General features: G+C 41.9%; 1 protein-coding gene and 1 long non-coding RNA gene across 9 annotated transcripts in view; one reads left to right on the forward strand and one right to left on the reverse strand.

The window, feature by feature from the left end:
- The window catches only part of MRTFB (myocardin related transcription factor B), a 92,227-nt gene extending 72,089 nt beyond the window's left edge, over window positions 1–20,138 (forward strand). For all 8 annotated transcript variants that reach the window (XM_082200048.1, XM_082200045.1, XM_082200044.1 and 5 more), the window contains 10 exons: window positions 509–687; window positions 4,426–4,569; window positions 7,241–7,488; window positions 9,082–9,235; window positions 10,568–11,593; window positions 13,253–13,396; window positions 14,476–14,631; window positions 16,715–16,852; window positions 17,826–17,886; window positions 19,085–20,138. In XM_082200048.1, the coding sequence (XP_082056174.1) occupies window positions 509–687; window positions 4,426–4,569; window positions 7,241–7,488; window positions 9,082–9,235; window positions 10,568–11,593; window positions 13,253–13,396; window positions 14,476–14,631; window positions 16,715–16,852; window positions 17,826–17,886; window positions 19,085–19,620 (2,786 nt within the window). In that variant the 3' untranslated portion in view covers window positions 19,621–20,138. The remainder of the gene's footprint in view (window positions 1–508; window positions 688–4,425; window positions 4,570–7,240; window positions 7,489–9,081; window positions 9,236–10,567; window positions 11,594–13,252; window positions 13,397–14,475; window positions 14,632–16,714; window positions 16,853–17,825; window positions 17,887–19,084) is intronic.
- LOC309519319 lies at window positions 19,826–22,194 on the reverse strand. Its single transcript, XR_014213793.1, has 2 exons — window positions 20,545–22,194; window positions 19,826–20,373 (listed from the first exon to the last, which is right to left on the reverse strand). It is a non-coding gene; the product is annotated as an uncharacterized lncRNA (long non-coding RNA).
- Window positions 22,195–22,200: the final 6 nt, after the last annotated feature.

Here is a 22,200-nt window from a genome sequence, read left to right on the forward strand (position 1 = left end):
CTAGACACAACAGGGCCATTGTTCCTGGCCTGCCCTGTTCTCTCATATAAAGGAGGAGGTGGAGGACATGGAAGAGGGGAGCCAAATGCCCCCATACCTTGCTTCTACACAGTTTGTTGCTCCAGGCACTGTCTTTATTTTCTTGACCTCAATACTGAGTCAGAAATGGAGAAGATTACCTGGAGAATACAGATTATCCTCATTAAAACATGGAACCAAGGAAAGTTTAGCACCTCTCTGCCATGCACACTTGTACTATTAAAATCTCCAACCTGTTTTATGTCAAACTGGAATAGACATATGATGAAAACAAGTGTCCAACGCTGCTTTGTTTAGTTTGGCCCAAACTCACACAAAGAAGACCTTCATACAAGAAGGTCTGTTACTTGTGAAATGTCCACAGGTCTTCACCGAATGAGTGCTGGATACATGTAAAAAATAACAAGTATATTGTTTCTTCATTATCATGGCATTGAAAGGTGATTTCGCACCCCCCCTTTCATTTTAGCGGTTGGTCAGGAGAACTATCCTCAAGGATTGGATGAATCCTTTGATGAAGACAGCAGTGATGCTTTATCTCCAGATCAGCCTGCTAGTCAGGAATCCCAGGGCTCGGCAGCATCCCCTGGTGAGCCCAAAACAAGAGAGGCACCATCTCCAGTCTTGCCAACCCCCACTACTAATCAGGTAGTGTCTTTATTCCATTCCATAACCTTAGTTATTGTCATATTTTGCTGTTAACCAAGCATTCTTAAGATATTCTTTCTCTATTTGATAAATGTCTGTTGTGTTTTATGAAAACCCTGAAGTTTTGGTGGGTAGAAAATGTTCATTACTTCAAGCAAGTCTGTCCATTTTTGTTAGATGCATATGCTCAGCAGGTAGATATTAAACTCTTCTCTGAAAAGCGGTAGAAAGTCTTCCCTGTCGTTCTTCAATATGAGCTCCAACATGCATAATAGTCAGGGATTTCTGTGCCAAGAAAAACCCCAGAATCCGTATATTTTCCATACAACTTACATATAGTGGCTTCCTTTGCTTACTTTCTTTTTCTTCCCAAGCTTAATGGCAGTGAAGGGATTGCAGAGGGGAGGGAGTGTTAACTCTCTCCTCTTCAGCCGTGACCACCCTCTTGAAATCTTCCCCTGTTGCAAATTGGCTTGGAAGAAGCCTTCTGTTGGCTTTAATAAAAGACTCCACACACCCACACCCCAGCTTGGTTATTGTATGTGTTGGTGGTAGGATCTTTTTGGAGAGTGCAGATGTGAAGCTCAAAAAGGTTGAACCTGTGATGAAGGTGCTGGACCTTTTTGATTCATCTAGAATAAATACACACAGCACTGTGGCCGGGAAATCTGTTAAATAAGTATCTGTTAACTATCCACACATCACATAGAATGGCCATAGCATATTTATTTTTAGATGCAGTGTCTTTAAAATGTGACGTGGAAGATCATTTTGACTGGAAATGAATTCTCTTCTCCTTTTTACAGTTGTACTTGGGCTGAAAAATCTCCCTTGTTATTATTATTACTCAGATTTGCTGGAAATCTCTGTCTGTGGTGTCATAGCTGTTTCTTCTCTCTTCATGGTCTAGATATTTAACATTTCTTCATATGTGCAATCAAATAGTTAGCCAAGAACATAAATTTCTTTTCGTTACCGTTAGTACAAAAATAAATTAGATTCTTTTCCTTTTAAAAACTAAAAGCAGGATGAAAAAGTGATTGCACAACACAAGGTGTTCCTTGCTATCGTGCTCTTCCCAACTAGTTTTGAAGTAACATTTAAGAACACTTTTATTCATTTAGGTCCATTGAGAAACACTTATAAATTACCGTATTTTTCGCTCTATAAGACGCACCAGACCGTAAGACGCACCTAGTTTTTCGAGGAGGAAAACAAGAAAAAAAAAATCTGAATCTCAGAAGCCAGAACAGCAAGAGGGATCACTGCGCAGTGAAAGCAGCAATCCCTCTTGCTGTTCTGGCTTCTGGGATAGCTGTGCAGCCTGCATTCGCTCCATAAGACGCGCACACATTTCCCCTTACTTTTTAGGAGGGAAAAAGTGAGTCTTATAGAGCAAAAAATACGGTAAGTATTTCAGTGCTGGAAATTGTAGGTTTTTCTTGCAGAGGTTTTCTCTTGTGGTTAATGATTTTTGTGTAAAATTGCCAAATCCAATCTTTACCATGCTCCCTTGAGACCAGACCAGATATTACACAATAGATTCATGTAACTATGTATGAATGATTGGATTTTAATTACAAGTAATTTCAGATGGATGGCAGTTTAAATGGAGGAATTTTACAGAGAGGGGCTGCTTAGTTTTCTACCCATTGGGGGAAAATAGGGATATAGACAGTTTGGGGCAGGAGTTGACTTTGAGCAGCAAAATAGCTTATAGGGGGGCGGCACTGGGAAACTCTTGCACACATCTCCCTTATAGTGTCCAGTTTATCTTTACATGAGATATGAAGAATTTCATATCCTCTATCATTTGTATATGATTTAAGCAGTGTAATTACTTTTAAATATTTGAGCAATGCAGCCTTGATCTAAATTTTTCCCTTACTGTTTTCTCCACATTTTACACACACACTCTCTCTCTCTCTCACACACGCGCGCGCGTGCACACACACACACACACGAAATGTCCAGTGCTGCCCAGGAATTTGAAGACATTAAAATATATTGTAATTTTTAAATGAATTGTGTAATTTGTGGGTTTGGGGGTTGTGTGCAAACACACACGCCAACTCAGGACTCCAACCTGACCTGGGGAAGAAGCTGAACTGGCACTGAATAATAATAATAAAATGTTGGGGAGCTAATATTTAATTATGGTTAGTTTGGCCCACCATCTTGATTCAAAATGGTGCCAGGCATCCAAACATAGATGAAGACTGGTGATGATATTTCCAGACATTTGTGCAGGTTAATGCCATCCTGCCAAATTGGGCAGCAAAACCTTCAGAGCTATCCAGATTGGCACAGGTTACTGTCACACCAAAATTTGTGAAGACCTGCCAAATGGTATGATGAAATTTTCAGAGGTGTCAAAAGTAGTGGACCCAACCTATGCCAAAAAAGAGCAAAATCATGCCAGAGTGATGCTTTGATGTGCTATCTTGATTCAGAATGTTGTCCGGCATCCAAAGTTTTTTTTTTTTTTAACAAACTTGTCCTTCTCCCAGAGAAAAAACAAACAAACATGGTTACAAAATAGAGAGGACAATGATTCCCATTTTAAGTAATCCACATCTTTATTATGTAACCAAAGGCCATCAGGACCGGGGCAAGAGCACAGTGGCTGCAGTCTTCACTCTGGGAACACATGTTTTCTCCTTTGCACTAAGTCATGGTTTGGCTTAGCAAATCAAATCTGTATATCCTTGCCTCTCTAACAGGAATTTTGTTCAGAATGCCTGCCTGCCAGCCAGTGGTGTCCGCCTCTTCATTACCCCTGGACCAGAGCACGCCAGGCACTCCTGTTTTCCCTCCTCCAGCAGGCCATTCCATCCCCTCCCACCTCTCTTCTCCTTTTTCCATGTTTTCCCTTTTTCCAACTGATACTATGTCTGTGACTAATGAGCTTACGCAATCCTTACAAGGCTGGGTTTCTTTGGGTGGGGTGGGAGTCAACTCCATCATTATGATCATCATCAAAATCATCATTATTTGTAGTTCTGCAAATAGTGTTCTAGGGGTTTCCCCAAGCATTCTGATTCCTACCTTTTTTCAATGATTTCAATTTGACTCCACTTCTATTGACAGTCACTGCCTGAATGCACAAGGAGAAGAAATGACAAATTGTCATTAATAACGTTACAAATATTTGTTAAATGCACTTTTGTAGGCATAATTTTTTGTTTAATTTTGCCAAATTAAAATGTAATTCATGCAGCCAGTATGCTTGCAGCTGGTGAGTGCTGGGAACATTGTTTTCAGCAGTCCTAGTGCTTTGACCTAGAGAAAACTTGGCAGCAGTGGGATAGATTGGAGGAACCAGACCCTGAGTGTGGAGGGAAACCCTGGCCACATTCAACAAAATGTTCTCAACCTTTAGCATGAATTTACTCTCTCTGACATGCTATTTCCAGTGACTTTTTCTGATGAATTTGGATACTTTCAGTAGCAAAAGGAAGACACAAATCTTTTAGGCGGGGTGTTTAATTCTACAGGCCACTTTAAAAAATATTTTATTGATTTTTCAAAATTCTACTGGCGACTCTTGAGACATAAATCTATCTAGAGTAAGACTTTCCTTTGGTTGCTCTTTTTGAGAAATTTTGGAGAATTTTGTGGCTCTAGTTCTTTTGGGGAAATATGTGTGATGTAAATTCTTTTAGAAAAGCCAATGCCAATGTAGAAAAAATGTTTGGGCAGTAGTTACTCATTTTGTTTTGTTTTCTTTATTATCAGTATCCCACATTAACACCATCACTACCTGAATTTCTGAAGCCGCCTGTCACTGATCAGCACACTACACGCTCTGCAGCTGCTGCTTCTCTTACCCCAAATACCGTGTTGGCAACAAAACTCAGCAGTGGGCCAACACTAATAAAGGTATGAGAAAACAGTCGTGCTTGATTTGTTTGGTTTATTTACTCTATTAACAAAGAAAAATCTCACAACAGGAGAGGTGAGAAATATTGCCAGATTCCTGTACTAGTATTATGGATCTTGCAAGACAGACATTTGAAAAATGAAACAGCATAAGTAAAGATAACTTTGTATAAGTACAGGTGCCACTGAAGCCATCACAGAAGAGTACAAATCATTCTCAAGTTGTTATTTGGCTGATATGTTAATTTTAAGCACCACGTTTTTGCCAGAATCCAGTTCTATACGTTAAAGTAGAAGGTACTTCTGAAGGAAAATAAGTGATGTAAAAATGTATGACATTTACAACGTTCACTGAACAGTTATTTGTAGTTGGACTTATGGTGGTGGGGTTTTTTTGCAAGTGTTGTGTTCCCGACACTGCATTTTCTGAGATGATGTGGGGGAAAGTAGGATGTTGGCAAGGGATGTTCAGCTTTCCTTGAAGCACACACACACACCTACGCACAAAGCCTTGCATTTCAGTGTCAATACAGATTTAGTTTTGCTATCTCCAAGGTTTATTATTATGCCAGCTGGATTAGTGGCCTTCAGAGGATTGCAGGCAAGGACAACCCTCTGCCAGTTCCTATAAAATTGTTTTATAAGGCATTTCCCTCAGTCAAATAGACACAGTGGTGATGTCACCTGTAAGCTAACCCAGCTTTTCCTGCAGTGGTTAGATTTTAAAGATCAAGTATCACCTAAAGCTGTGTAATGCAACAGATCTCTGCCTTGTGAGGCAACTGTCCCTAAGAAGGGACAGGTAATTATTGGGGAGTAGGATAGTTGGATATGCCAATATTTGTGTCCTAACAAATACAAGCCAATGCTGCCTCTGCATCACATTTCCACCAACACTTACTGCTCATCCCTAGCATTTAGGAAGCCACAGACTGGAACTATCTAAGTTTTCTAGGCTTTGGAGAGTTTGCTTAGCAAAATAGTTAACAGCATGGGTTTAAGCGAACTGAACCTGCAAAGGGTATCTGGAAGATGCTACCAATATACACTGGCAGTTATTGAGATCAAGTCAGAACTTTGCAGGGTTGTGAGCAGATGGAACTTGGTGCAGGGAATGTGTTTCATGTGTAATGGGAGTCCCCATTTTCTCCACTCCAAGTGTTAGTTCCAAAATGCAGCTGGCAGATACGTAAGTTCAAATGTGTGTGGGAGCCTCTGTGGACATATGAAACATGTGGACATATGGTTTCAAATTTGGAAGACTTGGGGAGGGGACTTTTGGATATGGTTAGCATAAATAGGAGACTAGTGTTTTTGATTAGTGAATCTGTGCTATAGTTGTTTTTTAATTCTTGATTGAAGCCAAGTCAGTTTGTTGCAGTGGTTGTGAGGAATTTCCTTAATAAAGTTCCTGTAACTGTAATACTGGACTGTGATCTGCCGTTTTTGTTTATAAACATGGCCTGCAGCCAAACAAAAAAAAAGTTGACTATTACATTTGCTTTCTGTTCTCATTCATGATTATTTGTTCCAAAGCTACAAATTATTACAGACTAGTAGGACAGTCTGCACATTCAAATTGCTAATTGACACATTTGAAGCATCCTTCAGAGGCTCATGAAAACCAGCCAAGGTGATGCATCTCTATATAGCATAAGAACGTGTCTAATTCTCTTTTAAAGCCAGCCACATTCATGGCCATCACCATTTGAGAGAGGGAAACCTATTTTCTCCAAATCATGCATAATATACATCTCTATCCTAATGACCCCTTACTCACCTTTTCTTTCAACTAAGAAGTCCCAGATATTGTAACCTTTCCTCAAAGGGAAGTTTCTCCACCCTCATTTTCATTGCCCTTTCTGAACTTTTTCTAGCTTTACTCTCGTACAGTAGATGCAGTATCTGTCATTGGTATCTAAATAGAAACAATGCAACAAGAGAATCACAGCAAATAATGCAAGAAGAGAAGCACAACATGCACAATGACTGTTATGAACCCCTAAATCCCTTTGCCTATACTTCTGCCTATCTATTGTGCTAAGGATGGAGAACCTGTCAACCTCTGGATTCTGTTGATCTCCCACCAGCCCTAGCTAGCACAGCTAATAGCTGGAGATGATGGGAGTTACAGTTCTGCAACCTCCAAAAGGGGACAAGCTCCCCACCCCTGCTCTGTACACTTCTCTGAATTAGACAACCTTTAATGTTCTGGTATATTCGATCCCACTGGAAAGCAGTGGGGCTTGTATTCAGTGCTGAATTTAAACAGTGCCAACTGTAAATTCCATTGCAAAGGAACCTTTGGGAGTGCACGCTAAAGCCGACTTGCATTCAGTGTTGTTTAAATTCAACACTGAATGGACAAGCCAGCATCCTAGTGTTCACTGCTAAAATCGCTCCTGCTCCACTCCTCATTTTTGTTTGGAGAGAAACAAATCACAAGCACTGGTTTTCATATAAACCTAAGCAAGTGCTCTTGGCTTCTTTGGATACAAAGAGCCATAAGCAAAAGGGAAATCGCTATGTGTACTTTTGCAGAATGACATCTTTGGGTTTAGCTGCACTGTTCTTACATGGCATTCTATTGCATGGTGTAAAATATCCCTTCCATGAGCAGAAGGGAACCTTTGGCTCCAACTCATTGTTTATGTTGTCTATCTATGAATAGCAACCCCACCCCAAGAACCCAAGTGACAAACCTCGGAGCAAGAAAAGCAAAGAGCCAAAGCCCAGAGTGAAGAAACTGAAGTACCATCAGTACATTCCACCTGATCAGAAAGGTGAGAAGAATGAGCCACAGATGGACTCCAACTATGCTCGCTTGCTGCAAGAACAACAGCTTTTTTTGCAACTGCAGATCCTGAGCCAACAGCAGCAGCACTACAACTACCAGACGATTCTTCCTGCACCACTCAAGTATGTGAAGCTTTGTCAGTTTTCCCCCCTGTGTGGGAGAGGGGATGGTATTTAATAGGGAGACATATCAACTGCTATGCTTGCTTTGGTGTTTTGGGGCTTGCAGTCAGTTTTGGGGAGAGAGTAGGTTTCTGAACTACAGAAGAATTCTGTTGGAAACAAGGGAATTGAGGAACACAGGACTTGTCTTACTTCTATTTCTTCTGAAGGTTTTTGAAGCAAAGGAAACCTAGTTTGATAGGCAGGGGTTGCCATCCTCTTAAAAAAAACCACACACACACACCAAACTTGTTTCGTCTGGTTAAAGAGAGAGAGAGAACATAAAGCCCAATCATATGATCTGCTATGCTAGGCAAAAATGGATGCATCAACAACCCCCAACCATAGCACATTGCAGCAATTTAGTCCAGGACAACAGTACTGTTTAAAGCCTTGCACATCAGATGTATATAGGATAGCAAAGGCAAGGTGGACACATGATGGTATAAAGCAAAGTTCTGGTCACATAGGAACAGCTCCTTGATCTTCACCCCAAATGAGGTGTCAAATCCCGTTATCCAAACAAAGGACTAAACTAGATGGAGCATTAATTGTGTGTGCTTTCTGCAATGTATGTAGCAGCCTTCAGACTATGGGGATGGGGGAGATTACTCTTTCTCTCTCTGCTACAGCACAGATAAAAATTGCCTGTCGAAAGCTGCTGTCTGTGTTACAGCCAAAAGGAGCTTCCACTGAAATGCGTATTGAACCTGTGAAGAGGCAGTGCTGTTGTTGTTACCATGACAGGGGTAGAGGAGTTAAAATTCTTTTCCCCATCTCCCACAGCACTGAGGCTGTTCAGTCTTTCCCATTGTTATTGTGAGAAAAAACTATGTATGCTAATTGCATGAGCGCAGTTAACATCAAATCTTGTTTAGTCCAGATGATGCTTCCGAAGTGTAGGCTGGGACTGTTAATCTGGACGGTTAATCTGTTGCAGGCAACAGGCCTTTGCAGACACCCATAGAAATAGGGCTTCCAACCCTTACCATCAGAGACAAAGGGCTGTCTTGTCTCTTATGCACACAGCATTTCATATTAAACATGTATTGTATAAGTATGTAATAAATGCCACTGCAGGCATTCTCAAGGATAGCTATTTTAGTGTCAAAAGATAGGCTTTCTGCTTCTTTGAGATATTTACTGAAGTTATTATCCTGATAGAAACTGCTAGATTCCCCTTTTCTGGGAAGATCAAGGCCAATTTTCATGTACCACCCACTCCATGAAATGTGAATTGTCTGGATTCACATTTCAGCTGAGCCAATGAGGAAGCAGTACAAAGTGCTTTACAAATTCTTACTTTATTTCAATACAAATTCCCTCCAGCATTTTTAAACAAAGGCCCTATTGTTATGCTAACAGAATAAAATATATTTTAAAGTAACAAATGGTCTGGTCATTTTGCATTTCTAGTGGTATACTCTGACTTGTGCAGCATATATAAAATACTTCATAGTTAAGTGGAAAATCACTTCCCATTCAAGGCAATGCATATTACAATGAGGTCATAGAGAAAATGGTTGAAAGCTTCAATTCCTTTTTTTCTTAAAGGCCAGTGAGTGACAAACAGAGCAACACCGGGAATGTACCACTGAATACTTTGAGCAATAGCACATCTTCCGCAGCAGCCAGCACTCTGAGACAGAACAATAATATTTCCAACAGAAAACCTGGGCCCCTGCCTCCTAGCTTGGATGATTTAAAGGTAAAAAAAAAGTCTCATGCGACCATTTCAAAAGTGATTTTTGTTTGCTGCTTATGATAGCAGTGCTTTCATGGGACTCCAAATGTTCCCAAATCATACCCTTCTCCCTTTACTCACCTTGTTCATTGCTACTTGGCTTGGATTGCAGAGACCTGGGTTCAATTCACTGTTTTGCCATGAAGCTCACATGGTGACATTGGGCCAGTCCCCACCTCTCACCCTAACCTACCTCTCTGGGTGGTTGTGGAGATAAGTGTGTAGGAGTGGGAGTAGGAAGGATAGCATCTATGGCTAATTTGGGCTCCTTGGAAGAAAAACAGGATAAAAAATGTAGTAAATTATAATTCAGGTGCTTGCCTATTAATAATTCTTCATGCATGCAAAGTTGACTGCACCTGACAACAGCTTATATTAAAAATAATAATAAAGGTTACTTTGTAAGGTGCCATCGGGCTTGCCCATTAAGTGCAATGTTGCTTTCAGTTCCGCACACATAGGGAAGGGAATGTACATGGAGGTAGGTGATCAAGCACCACAGTGAACATGAAAACTTTGTGCTTCCAGGAACTTCACTTGCACATTGTTGCTCCTTGTTTAATATTTTTCCACTCTTTGTCCAGGTCCTACTACTTCTTTACATTGTTCTTTTCATTGGTTTCCCCTCACTTCTCACCTTCGCTTCAACGTTTCGTGTCTTCCTGGTCTCTCTCCTCTATATCTATATTCTCTTCTATCTCTAAATGCTCCTTTCAGTTCATGCTCCACCTCAGAACACTTACTGTGCAGGTACTAGTCTTCTATTTCAACCTAAGATTAATCTCACTGTTCCTACCAGTGCCTTTTCCATTCCAGCTCCATATCACTGGAAAGCCCTTCTACCTTATATGTTTCTCTCTTGAGAAAGGGCTGTAGCTTTGTATGCAAGAGGCCCTAGGCACAGTCTCTGGCATCTCCAGGTAGGGCTGGGAGAGACTCCCTGCCTGAAATCCTGTAGAGCTGCTGCCAATCAGTGTAGGCGATACTGAGCTAGATGGACCAATGGTCTCATTCATTATAATGCAGCTTACTACTGTATGTTCTTCTTGATCTGTTTTTTCATTCAAGCACCTCTTAAGACACATGTGTTCAATTTGGCTTTTCCCAAGTCACTTTCCCCCCCTTTTACTTTTCTTTCTTCCCTAATTTATCTTGTCTAGTAATTTTAGGCACCCTATAAGTCATAATATCTCCTGTGTGCAGAAAAAAAGCAATCTGTCAGAGTTATCCTGATACTAGTTGGCTTCTTTTTCACAAATGCTTCTTTTTTCCTTTAAAAACAAAAACAAAACTCAGGTAGCTGAACTGAAAATGGAGCTCAAGATAAGAGGATTGCCAGTGTCTGGAACTAAAATGGATCTTATTGAGCGTTTGAAACCCTATCAGGATCTTAACAATAATTCTATCAATGCTAGTCATACAGCGGCAGTTACTCCTTCCACTAATTGTACCAGCCAGCCTGGAGAAATAACTGCCGTATTCCCTGTTGCTACATTAAACAAGCCAATAGCTAGCTCAGTTTCCAGCTTTTCTTCAGAAACAACATCTGGTGGAACTGGCGGCAAATCAACACCTATGGAATGCATCAACTCCCCTTTGCCCATTTCCCCGTCTCCTTCAGAGCCGTCCAGTCTCAGCACGGATGACACTAACATGGCAGATACTTTGACGGAAATCATGACCGTGATGTCTCCATCACAGTTCCCAAATGCATCACCTCCTCTTCGAGCTACCACAAATGAGGACAGTCACGGCAGTGGAAGCATGTTCGGCATGGAGCTTGATGCAGCAGAAAAGGACCGTAAGCTTCAAGAAAAAGAGAAGCAGATTGAAGAGCTCAAAAGAAAACTGGAGCAAGAGCAGAAACTCGTGGAAGTGCTGAAAATGCAACTTGAAGTTGAGAAGCGGGTTCAGCAGCAGCAACCCCAAGCCTCAGCTAATATTACACTGACTTTGAATCAGAAGCATATCGGTCATGATGTCAAAGAGGAAGGCACTTTAGCAGATTGCTCTGATGCAAAACAACCTGTATCTGAAGCCAACCATTCTTTAGGACAGCCAGCATCAGTGGATGTCCAGAACCTAGTTGCCAAAAAGGCTATTGTTATCAAACAGGAGGTACCTTTGGCCAAAGCTGAACCACAAAATGTCATATCTCAGTTTTATGTAAGTTCGCAGAGACAGCCACAAACTGCTGTTGTTGCCCAGCCTCAAGCTCTACTTACTGCACAAGGAACAGCACAGCTGCTACTGCCACTCTCTCTCCAGGGTCCAAATTCTGCCACTTCAATGCAACTACCTGTGGGCAGTATCCAGGTACAGGTACGAAAGGTTCCTCCATTTTGAGTTATTTGTCATTGTCACTTACAATCTGATAGCCATGGGCAATTTTCTTCATGTGAATTCAGTGACTGTTTTATCTATTGTGGTTTGTTATGGATGTTGAGGGTCATCAGGGGAACCCTGTTCACCTCACAGAGCTACAATTCCTAGATTGGTTTAACAGCCAGTTCCTTTCACTATGGAACTCTGGGAAATGTAGTTCTCTGAAGGGAATAGGGGACTCCTGACTACTCTCAGACCCAAGATTCTTTGGAGGAAGTCATGACTGTTTAAAGCTGTACGATAGTGCTTTAAACGTATATTGCAGGTGGATCCTGCACTGGCCATAGGATCTAATGTAAATGGATTCAAAAGTCATACCAGTTATTAGATTAGAGCTCTGGGTTAGGCCTCTGGTACCAATGCAAGGGGGATTTACTGTGAGTTGCTGCTTCAACACAGTGGCTGACAGAAATATATTAATAATCCATTCTGTTATTACTATAAGAATAGTTGTTCTTGTGAACAGCTTGCCATAAAACATAATAAGAGAAAATCTCATGTGCCTAGATGAATGCAAGACATAAAATGTGCCACATATACAAATTCTGGGATTTTCAAAAGAGAAAGAAAGAAAAAGACACTTTCTTGCAATATGTATAACTGGAAGTGGCACCAGCACACCTTTTCGGGATTTCTCAAGAAGTGCCTGGTGAAGTGGCGCTAGAACAGGGAGTGATGTCAGTTAGAAAATTCATTTTAAAGAGGCTTGGATTGACCAACTCACTCTCCTTCCCATATTTTTTCTAGAGCAGGGTTAATGATTACATGCACACCTCTCAAGTGAGTGTGTAATAAAAAATGCATAATTTTGGCTTCACTCATTGTTTCCCTTATCTCTAAAAGATGTATCTAGTCATCTTAAGGAAGAAGGCATAGCTCAGTGGTAGAGCACATTCCCGGTTTGATGTGCGCCTTTCAAGTAATCTAAAAGGATCTCCAGTAAGTGGGATGAGAGATGCATTTGTAGAAGACCTTGGAGAGCTGCTACTTATCAGCACAGACAGTACCAGGCCAGATGGGCCGGTGGTTTGGCTCAGTTTTAGGTATATTTAAATGTCTCTTGTGTCAGGTCAAGATGGAGGGATGCAACTGAAATACATAATTGCATTACACACACAAACACACACCCCTGTACTACATATACAAGCAGCAAGCACTATTTGCTTCTTCCCTCTAAAAGCTGCAAAACCGCTTTACAGAGCCACACTGACCATGACTCTTTCTCATGTAGAACAGGACAGTGAGGTTTAACTTAACAAGAGTTGTTGTGATTGTTGCATTTACCATGCAGCTCTTCATTTTCCTTTCAGCTTTCTGCTCCGCAGCTTTCAAGGCCCACTGTGACATCACAGAAGCCAAGCCAATTGAAGCCACAGTGGTCGTTAACACCTTTCTGTCCATAAAGTAGTATTTGCTGCTCATGGACTGTGAACATGCGAACCCACCATCTTCCTTAGCACTGTGTTTAGATACTTCAGGAGGACTTGATGTCAAACATTTAAAGATTCATTCTAACATCCCTGGGTTTCTTTCTTTATGCATATAGTCCAGCTGAGTCCTGTACTGTGAAATCAAGCCATACTCTTTCTCCTGTAGGCCCAGCCACAGTCTGGCATTCCAGCCATGGCACAAGTATCTACTTCTGCTTTGTCCCAGAAAGTACCACAGATGCACTCTTCAGCATCCAAAGAAAATGCTTCCCCACAGCATGTGCTTGGTCACACCCCACAAAACAGACAGGTTGGTGAATTATGAATACAGATAGACTGCATACTGTCAGTGGAACTCTTTACTTTTCTGCTTCGTAACTTAAAGTATGTGATATTCCTTAAAGTAGGATATAGCATTGAATGGGATTCATAAATTTTTATTACATTTCTCTGACTCTTAGGTTAGAATTTTTCCTCATATAAAAATATTAGCATAATTATCACCAAAATGCTTGAATGGAAGTCATTTTGCACTGATGAATGTGATGTACACCATTCCATTATTCTAATTATCTTGTCATTTTTGCTACGGTATCCTCAGCAATACTTAATGATTTCAGGGTTGTTGTTGTTTTTTCTTTAAAAATCAGTTGTGAAATGTTCTACAACCTGCTATTGTGTCTTCTGAAAACTGCTATACTAAATTAAATCACACAGCAATGGGTAATTCTCTAAACTGCCTTAGCATTTTCATACATAAGGCTTACATACATTTCTATCCCAGTTGGTGTGCATTTGTGGTTCATTAGAGAGACATTGGTAGCACTTCATTGAGTTTCTTCTGTTTAATAGGAAACGTGCAATACCACACCTCATTCATTTTACTGAAGTGTATGCAGGAGAAGCTACTAGGACATTGCTACTACAAAAAAACCTATGGCTGCAATCTTACATCCAACACAAATAGAGCAGGGTGTGAAATGCCCCCAATGTACTCCTTGTTTGGTGTTCCACTACCCTTCTGAACTTATATCTCCACAGGACCATCCCTCCATGACAGGACTAGCCAACATTGGGCCCTTCAGAAGTTGTTGAACTACAGCTCCCATCTTTCCTTACAATTTATCTTGCTGACTGGGGCTGATGGGAGTTGTAGACCAGGAACATCTGGCAGGCATCACCAAAGGTTGGCTACAACTGCCTTGTTAAGGAAGGCCTTTGTACTTTCTCCACTCCAGTGATATTGTGCACTAGAGCATTTTATTCAATTTAAGATTGAATGTTATTATTGTTGGCGACACTAGGAGCTGCTTGATTGTTATTGTACACCATGCTCTTGAAGAAAAATAGCATGCATGAGTTTTAAATACATACATTTTGTTTTTACAGATATTTCCTCCTACCTCACCAAATACAGTATTTTCCTATCAGAATCAGTCTGTGACAACTCTACAGCAACCTTTGTTTAGTCAGACAGCAAATACCACTGTTCACTCAGGGAACCAGGTGCCCTTGGTGCAAAATGGACCCAGTGCTCCTCAGAAGGTATGTTCATTTTACGTATTCAGTTACTAACTTATTTAAATCATTTATTATCTTGCCATTAAGCCAAAAAGAAGTTCCTGAAACAGCTTACAAAGACCAGGAATGTCAGTCCCTGCCTTTAGGCTTACAATCTAAAAGATGCAAAACAAAAGGAAAAGAGATCAGGAGGGATTAGCAGGGAAGCAAACTCAGACACTGCTTCTTAGTTACAAAGGACGTAAAATAACCAGTCAGAATGAAAAAAGTTCAAGGACAGCAGGAGCTGGAGGTTTCTGGTCTCTCGATATAGCAGCTGCCTTTTACGCAGCTTGATGTCATAGCTTATACTTTGTTCCCCTACCCTAGAATATATATGCTCTAGGACACGGGTGTCAAACACAAGGCCCGCGGGCTGAATCCGGCCCGCCAGACCTCATCATGTGGCCCGTGTAGCTGCCAGCCCGCTTCCCCCTGCGAGGCGGCGCGCTGTGGGCGGGGATGGGGGGCTGGAAGGCGGACGGTGGAGAAAGCGAAGGCGCTCCCTTCCCGCGCTGTTACTTGGCCGGCCTGAGAGAAAAATTCTGAGGCGGCGGCGGCCTTCGTCCAGGGTCGGGGGGCCATAGCGGGACTTTGCCCTCCCGGCGGCCTGGAGCATCTGGAGCTGGGGTGGCTGTGGGACCCGCCGGGCAGCAGCGGCGGCGGAATCGCCGCCACTTCTTCTCCTTCTCCTCCTCCTTTGTCTTGCTCGCCGTTGCCGCCGCTCTCCTCTTGCTCGAGGCAGGCCTGGAGCCGGGACAACCCGGGCTTCGAGCCCGAGGAGGAGGCGGGCGAAGCGGCCAGGGCGGCTGGCGGGAGCGTGGCGGCAGGGGCCATGCTGCAGATGGGCGTGGTGGAGTGGGGTGCCTTTGCCCTCAGAGCCCGACGCCCGGGAGGGCCTGCCGAGAGCGGGAGAAAGCGGAGGTGCAGGCGGCGCGACGAAAAGGAGGAAGGGGGGGAGGCAGGCCAGCGGCCTTGCTCCGCCGGAGGCGCCCTGCCGCTGCCGCCGCGTTTCCCTCACCCAGGAGGGCCTGCTGAGAGCGGGAGGCAGCGGAGGTGCAGGCGGCGCGGCGAAAAGGAGGAAGGTGGGGGGGAGGCAGGCCAGCGGCCTTGCTCCGCCGGAGGCGCTCCGCCGGAGGCGCCCGGCCGCTGCCGCCGCATTTCCCTCACGAGGAGACGGGCAAGGAGGTCGCTGAGCAGCCGCCGCCGCCTTGCCTGGGCCAAAGGGATGGCGCACCGCCTGCGAGGTGAGTCGCCGCCCGGCCAGGCCCTTCTATCGCCCTTCCCGGCTCGCATCTCTCCTGTTTCACCTTATTACTCGCGTTCAGCTCCTCTGCAACCTCCTTTCCCACCTTTAGCACACTTTTGATTCCCTTGTTGGCCAAAGGCTCTACCACAGACATGTCCAAAGTCCATTTCAGGGGCCTAATCCGGCCCCTTCGGCAGTTTATGGGGTAAAATCCTCAAAAAACCCCTCAACAACTTCAACCCTAAAAAAAAAAAAGCTCAACAATTTCAATCCTAAAAAAAGCGCAACAACTTTGGTTGGCCCTCACGGCCCTTCACTTCATCAAATCTGGCCCTCCTTGAAAAAAGGTGGGCACCCCTGCTCTAGGAGGTTGCTAGAGTAACATATTGGAGGCACTGTGACCATGGCATAAAAACAAGGAGGCACCCTCTCTTTTTGACCTGAGAACTTTTAAATCTCAAGACAACTTCCAAACCAGATGGGGCCACATTTAAATGATAGGGTTGTCTCCAAAGTTAATCCTACTCAGAAACAAGTGGGCACAACTAATGCTGGTATTCAGCAGGTGTACTCTATATGAGACCTAGTCAGATTCAACCCTAAATGCCATAGGCTACACTTACTGCACAGCCATATAAAGGGAAGTTGTTCTTTATGTGCACTTTTCATTTCCAATAGATTAATGGAGATGACGTACAAGGTGCTAAATTAGCACATTATTGTTTTTAAAGGAAAGTGATGTGGATTTCTTAGAAACACTGTTTGAGAACCTTCTGCTGCCACAATTATTTTCTGACTGTTTGCCATTGTTTCACACAGCTGGCCTCCCAGTCTCAACCCCAACAGTACATTTTGCAGCAATCTCTGTTCAGCAATTCAGTAACCAAGGCAAAGGACCCTCCACGCTATGAAGAAGCCATCAAACAGACCCGCAGCTTGCAGGCTTCTCAACGAGAGGTAAGATGTATGTGGGAATGCAACAACTTGACATGTTTCACCCTTCTACACAGAATAATCACATTCAACTTTCTGTACATATTTCCATAAGGAGCAGCCATGGGGAGACTAAGGGAGACACCCCCCCCTTTTAAAACTCTGTCACTATCAAAGTTTTGCCTTCCTTTTGGCTTTCTTCCCCTCTTTAGTAGGCTGAAAGTTTCAAAGCCCTCATATTCTCTGATCATCATTCTTCATTGGCTGTCTGCTAGCAGCCTAATCCAGCCAAGATCACATCATTAGCATGAACCTAGGACTGAATAGTATATAAGTAAGCTGACAACTATCATGCTCTTCTGCACCATGGTAGCTGTAATGAGTGGAGAAGGCTTTCTCTGTATTCTGTACCCTGTGTGTTGATTTATGCCTATTAATTAGAGCATTCTTCCCATGCTTGCAGTTGTGTAGTACACCTTTCTCTGGAAACAGTGATTATCTTAATTCTTAGCAGAATAGTGGCTAATGATCCTACAGCACATTCTTATATATGCATCCTCCCAACTAAATTCAGCAGTGTTTATTTCCAGATAAGTGTGTAGCACTACAACCTTAGTTGGATCAATCCTTTGGAAAAGTGTCCCAGATCTGCAAAATGTTTTCCTTTAGCTAGTAAAATTGTGTTAACTTAAATATGCATAAGGCTCTTCCTTCTTTGGGATAAAAAATGATATGAGATCTATATTTGTTGAATTCTACTTTATTGATTTTTCTTTTCTTTTCCCTACACTGAAACTTGGTTGAATAATTAATAAAATACATTTAAGAAAGAGCAAATGGGATCACAAAAGCATCCTTATTTAGGTAGAAACATGGGGTGTGCAGCATCCAGACCAGCACAGTCCCCATGGTGATCCCTACATGGTGCAGAGCATGCATAATCATATTTTAGGGAAAGGTGTGTGACATAATGAATAAAGAACTCTCTGTGTTACAGATTTCCAGTGTTCACAGCCAGCAAATGGATGACCTCTTTGATATTCTCATTAAAAGCGGAGGTGAGTCAGATTGAAATGCATCATATGGTAGAGAGAGCTTCCTATTCCTATTTTTGATTTAACAAGAACAGCTGGCAGGGAGGGGTAGCGCTGTGGGTTTGACGTCCCAGCACTGGCTTTGCTGCTACTTACAAGGATCGGGTAGGGCAACAGCGAGGTTTGCGGTGGTGTGGGAATGCTGGATTGGCTCCACTTGTGCTGATGCCCTGCCTGCTCCTACACGGTCCTAGTAAGTGTAGTGACACTGGTACCAAGAGGCATCTTCCCTTCCATTTTGCTGCTCTTGCTGTTTAGTATAGAGCAGGGAAGGTGGCCCAGTGGCCCTCCAGATGTTCAGCTGTCCCAGATAGCATGGCCAGTGGTTAGGCAGGATGAGACGTAGTCTAACAACATGTTTTAGGACATATCATCCTTATCTCTGCTCAAGAGGGATTTTGCTGTGAGCATCCTTGAGAGTGACATTCATAAAAAGGGTGTCTATTATTGGATTTTATGTTTGTTATTCAGCATAAAAAGGCAGCTCATTCTAAAAGTAATGTATTTTTAATATTTTGTTGGAAGCTGCCCAGAGTGACTGGGGAAACCCAGCCAGATGGGTGGGGTATAAATATTATTATTATTATTATTATTATTATTATTATTATTATTAGCATCATCATCATCATCATCATTATTCTTAACTGTGCAATAACATTTATCTACATCAGGTTAATAGTGGCCAAATATTTAACAGTTAGTTCAGAAAGTTACTGACAGTTCATTAACGATCAGTGGTTTACAGCATGAGCTCAGTTAATCAATTTGGAATCCACTGTGTTGAGCAGAGATCTTCTCCCTTTAGTTATTGCAATAATCTGTGAAAGTCTTGTAAAGAGTCTTAATGAGGGCCTTCATTGAATCATTGAAATGAGAAGATAGCAGGCTCTCTAAAAAGGGGGTGGCTATTTGACTCCTTTGGGTAACGTAGGTTTTGCAGCACATGTCTTCAGTCATGTTGATAGTTGTACAAACATTAGCTTGATAACTTAATTATCTCACACGACTTAATTGTATAAATAATTCACCACTTTCAAATTAATTGTATCAAAAGCATAAATTTATTGCTACAGTGGTGCACCAAAGTAAGTAAGGTTTATTTTTCTTTATATGTAATAAATAAAATATCTTACTGATTTATCTCTCATTGCCTTTTATGCAGAGATTTCTCTGCCTACCAAGGAAGAACCTTCTCTGATTTCCAAAATGAGACCCGTTACTGCCAATATCACCACAATGCCAGTGAACACAGTAGTGTCTCGTCCGCCACCACAAGTCCAAATGGCCCCTCCTCTCTCCTTAGAACCAACAAGCAATTTCTCTGTAAGTCTGGAGAATCAGCTAGAAGCCCTCTTGGAAGGAACTCTGCCTTCAGGAAATGGAATGCCTCATCTGGCAAGCAGTAGTGAGGACAGAGAGTCTTTCTCTCTAATTGAGGACCTTCAAAATGACCTCCTTAACCACTCTGGCATATTAGATCACTCGCAGTCACCTATGGAAACAACAGATTCTCAATTCACCGCTTCTAATTCCTGTTTATCTCTTGATCTTCCGGACACAAATTTAGACAACATGGAGTGGCTAGACATTACCATGCCAAATGCTTCTTCAGGATTAACTCCTCTCAGCTCAACTGCCCCAAGTATGTTTTCAACAGATTTTCTTGACCCACAAGACCTACAGTTGCACTGGGATTAACTAAAAAGGCAAAGCCCACTTGACCACGGTTTTTAAAGATCCATTTACAGCATAGGTCCATTATTTCACTTTCCTTGTTTTCAGGGTAATCTTGAAAATTATCTTTAGGGTGTAAAAACAAAAAAATGTTCCACAGACAAAAAGGATGATTCCCCCCACCCCTGGCAATCAGTTATGGGGAGGGGAGGGGCAGGGGGAGAGTGAGATTGGATCTTAATTCATGTAGCTGGGATAAGTCATAATAAAACTGCACCTGACTTTTGCTATAGACAGCCTGAGCCAGGCTTAAGCTGCCTTGTCAAAGCTCTGGCTAAGTTAAAGAAAACTGATGGGATTTGGTGAAAGGATTGAAGTTGGCTATATTTGGACTGCTTCATGAGTTTAAAAAGTCTTGAGGTAGGGCTACCACATTTAGCCATTTTAATCGGCTAGACTGAAATGGTGACTTTGATTAGTTGGGCATCAAAACAAGTAACCCCCCCCCCCCCCGTTTGAAGTTCTTTTAGAAAAACTCTGCACATAGGAAGCACCATTTTAGGAATTCCCCTTCCCCAATTATGTGACAAACGAAATGCCTCTTCTAAGATGATGCCTGCGGCAACATGTGTGTGCATCATTAAAAACAAAGGAAATATATGCTTTGGTCTTGACAACTATTGGTTTTCTTATATGCAAATGTATGATTATTTATTAGGTTAATTAAGTAAGGCTGTAATCCTTAATGGGAAATCAATCCCACTGAATTCAGTGAGACTTACCGTATTTTTTGCACCATAACACTCACTTTTTTCCTCCTAAAAAGTAAGGGGAAATGTCTGTGCGTGTTATGGAGGGAATGCCTACGGGTGGCATGCCTACAGATTTTCCTCCTCTAAAAACTACGTGCGTGTTATGGTCGGGTGCGTGTTATAGAGCGAGAAATACGGTACTTCTGAATAAACATGGTTTGGATTGCGTTGTAAGTAATCAAGTAAAACTCAAGATTAATCAGCTAAGATTTCTTTGGCCAGAGCCTTATTTAATTTTCACCCAGAAGAAATATAGGAAGTGCAGAGGCACATACATTAAAAACACAGTGAGGTGTGTGTTTTGCCCTCTATATGTTGACAACAAATCGTTATTTGCATAATTACAACCAACTTTACTTCTCTTATTTTATACAGGCAGATTAAGATGCACAACAATTTTCTTTCATTTGTTAGGTGTTCATAAGCTATTTGGCAATTAAAATGCATGAATTTGGATCTAGGTGTGCCCTTGCATATGCAGAAGACATCTTCCATTTGTAAAAGGGGATATTTTACACTTTGTTCTAGAATGTTTCTAGAGAAAAATGAAACGAAATCCAAAGAAGTTGGATAAGACGAGCTCTTTCTCAAGAACACTCTTACAAGCTGTTTCCCTTCCCCTCATAATTCTTTGAATCCAGCCCATATGCTGACTTAATGTTAACACATTCAAAATTAACAAAAATCAATGTTTCCAGATCCAAATTCAGAACTATCATTGTCTTTTATATTAGGTCCAAAATTTAAATTACAAGAACACCGTGAGTGAGAAACATACCAACGTGTGTGTTTGCCTCCTTCTAAAATATCTGAATTTTCCACTTGTAAAAGATTTTAAGTGAACACGTAACAGCGTGAATGACAGTCACACGGAGGAGTTACCCATCCCCTGCTGCCTGAGCCGTCTAACTGGAAATGCCAGGGGTTGAACCTGGGCCCTTCTGCATGCAAAGCATGTGCTCTGCCACTCATCTGCAGCTGATCATTTGTTTGGCAGGAAGAATGAGGGATGTTACAGTATAGCTAGCCATCTACTGTTCTTGAATGTCTCTGGATTAGGGCCCTAGAATCAAAAAACTGTATCGTTGGAAGATACCTCAAGGGTCATCTAGTCCAACCCCCTGCACTGAAAGAATCCCAACATGCGGTCCCCCATCCAATTTGAAACCCTACTGGACCCTGCTTAGCTGTGCAAAGCGGCTGGCAGTTTTTATTGCTGCACTGCTTATATTCACAGTACATTTTCTAAGGCAACAGTGGAATAGCAGCATTTGGTAGAAATTAACTATTTGGATATTGAAATATATCATCAAAAAAGTTACAGTTCAAATGAAACTTATTCCAGAAAGCTCTGTCCTCTTTTAACCATGAATAAATATTGGAAAAACTACAACCATTCTACAAGGGTTGTGGATTTCTATGAAACTCAAATGAGAAAATAATCTTTATTGTATGGTAGCCTTTTTCAGAGCAAGGTTCCTTTTTCATAAAAATCGCAGCATAATACTTAGACTTCTTTAGAAAATTATCAGAATTTTAGTGTTCATTACCCATAACATTTGATCCTGCATTTATGACCTTGTTTTGTTAAAAAACAAAACTTGTGAATCCCTTAGAATTGACAGACACAAGAATCACTGATAACGAGTACAGTCGAGTGAACTCATATCTTCATAGCTTGGTTTATTCAATGTGCAGTATTTTGAGCCAAGTTCACATTGAGATTGCATATTTGCAATTTATTTTCTCGTAAAGCCACGACTGTGAAGATGCCAATTTAGACAGTGTGGTT

Source organism: Podarcis vaucheri (genome assembly GCF_965113315.1).
Source record: "Podarcis vaucheri genome assembly, chromosome: 14".
NCBI lineage: Eukaryota > Metazoa > Chordata > Lepidosauria > Squamata > Lacertidae > Podarcis > Podarcis vaucheri.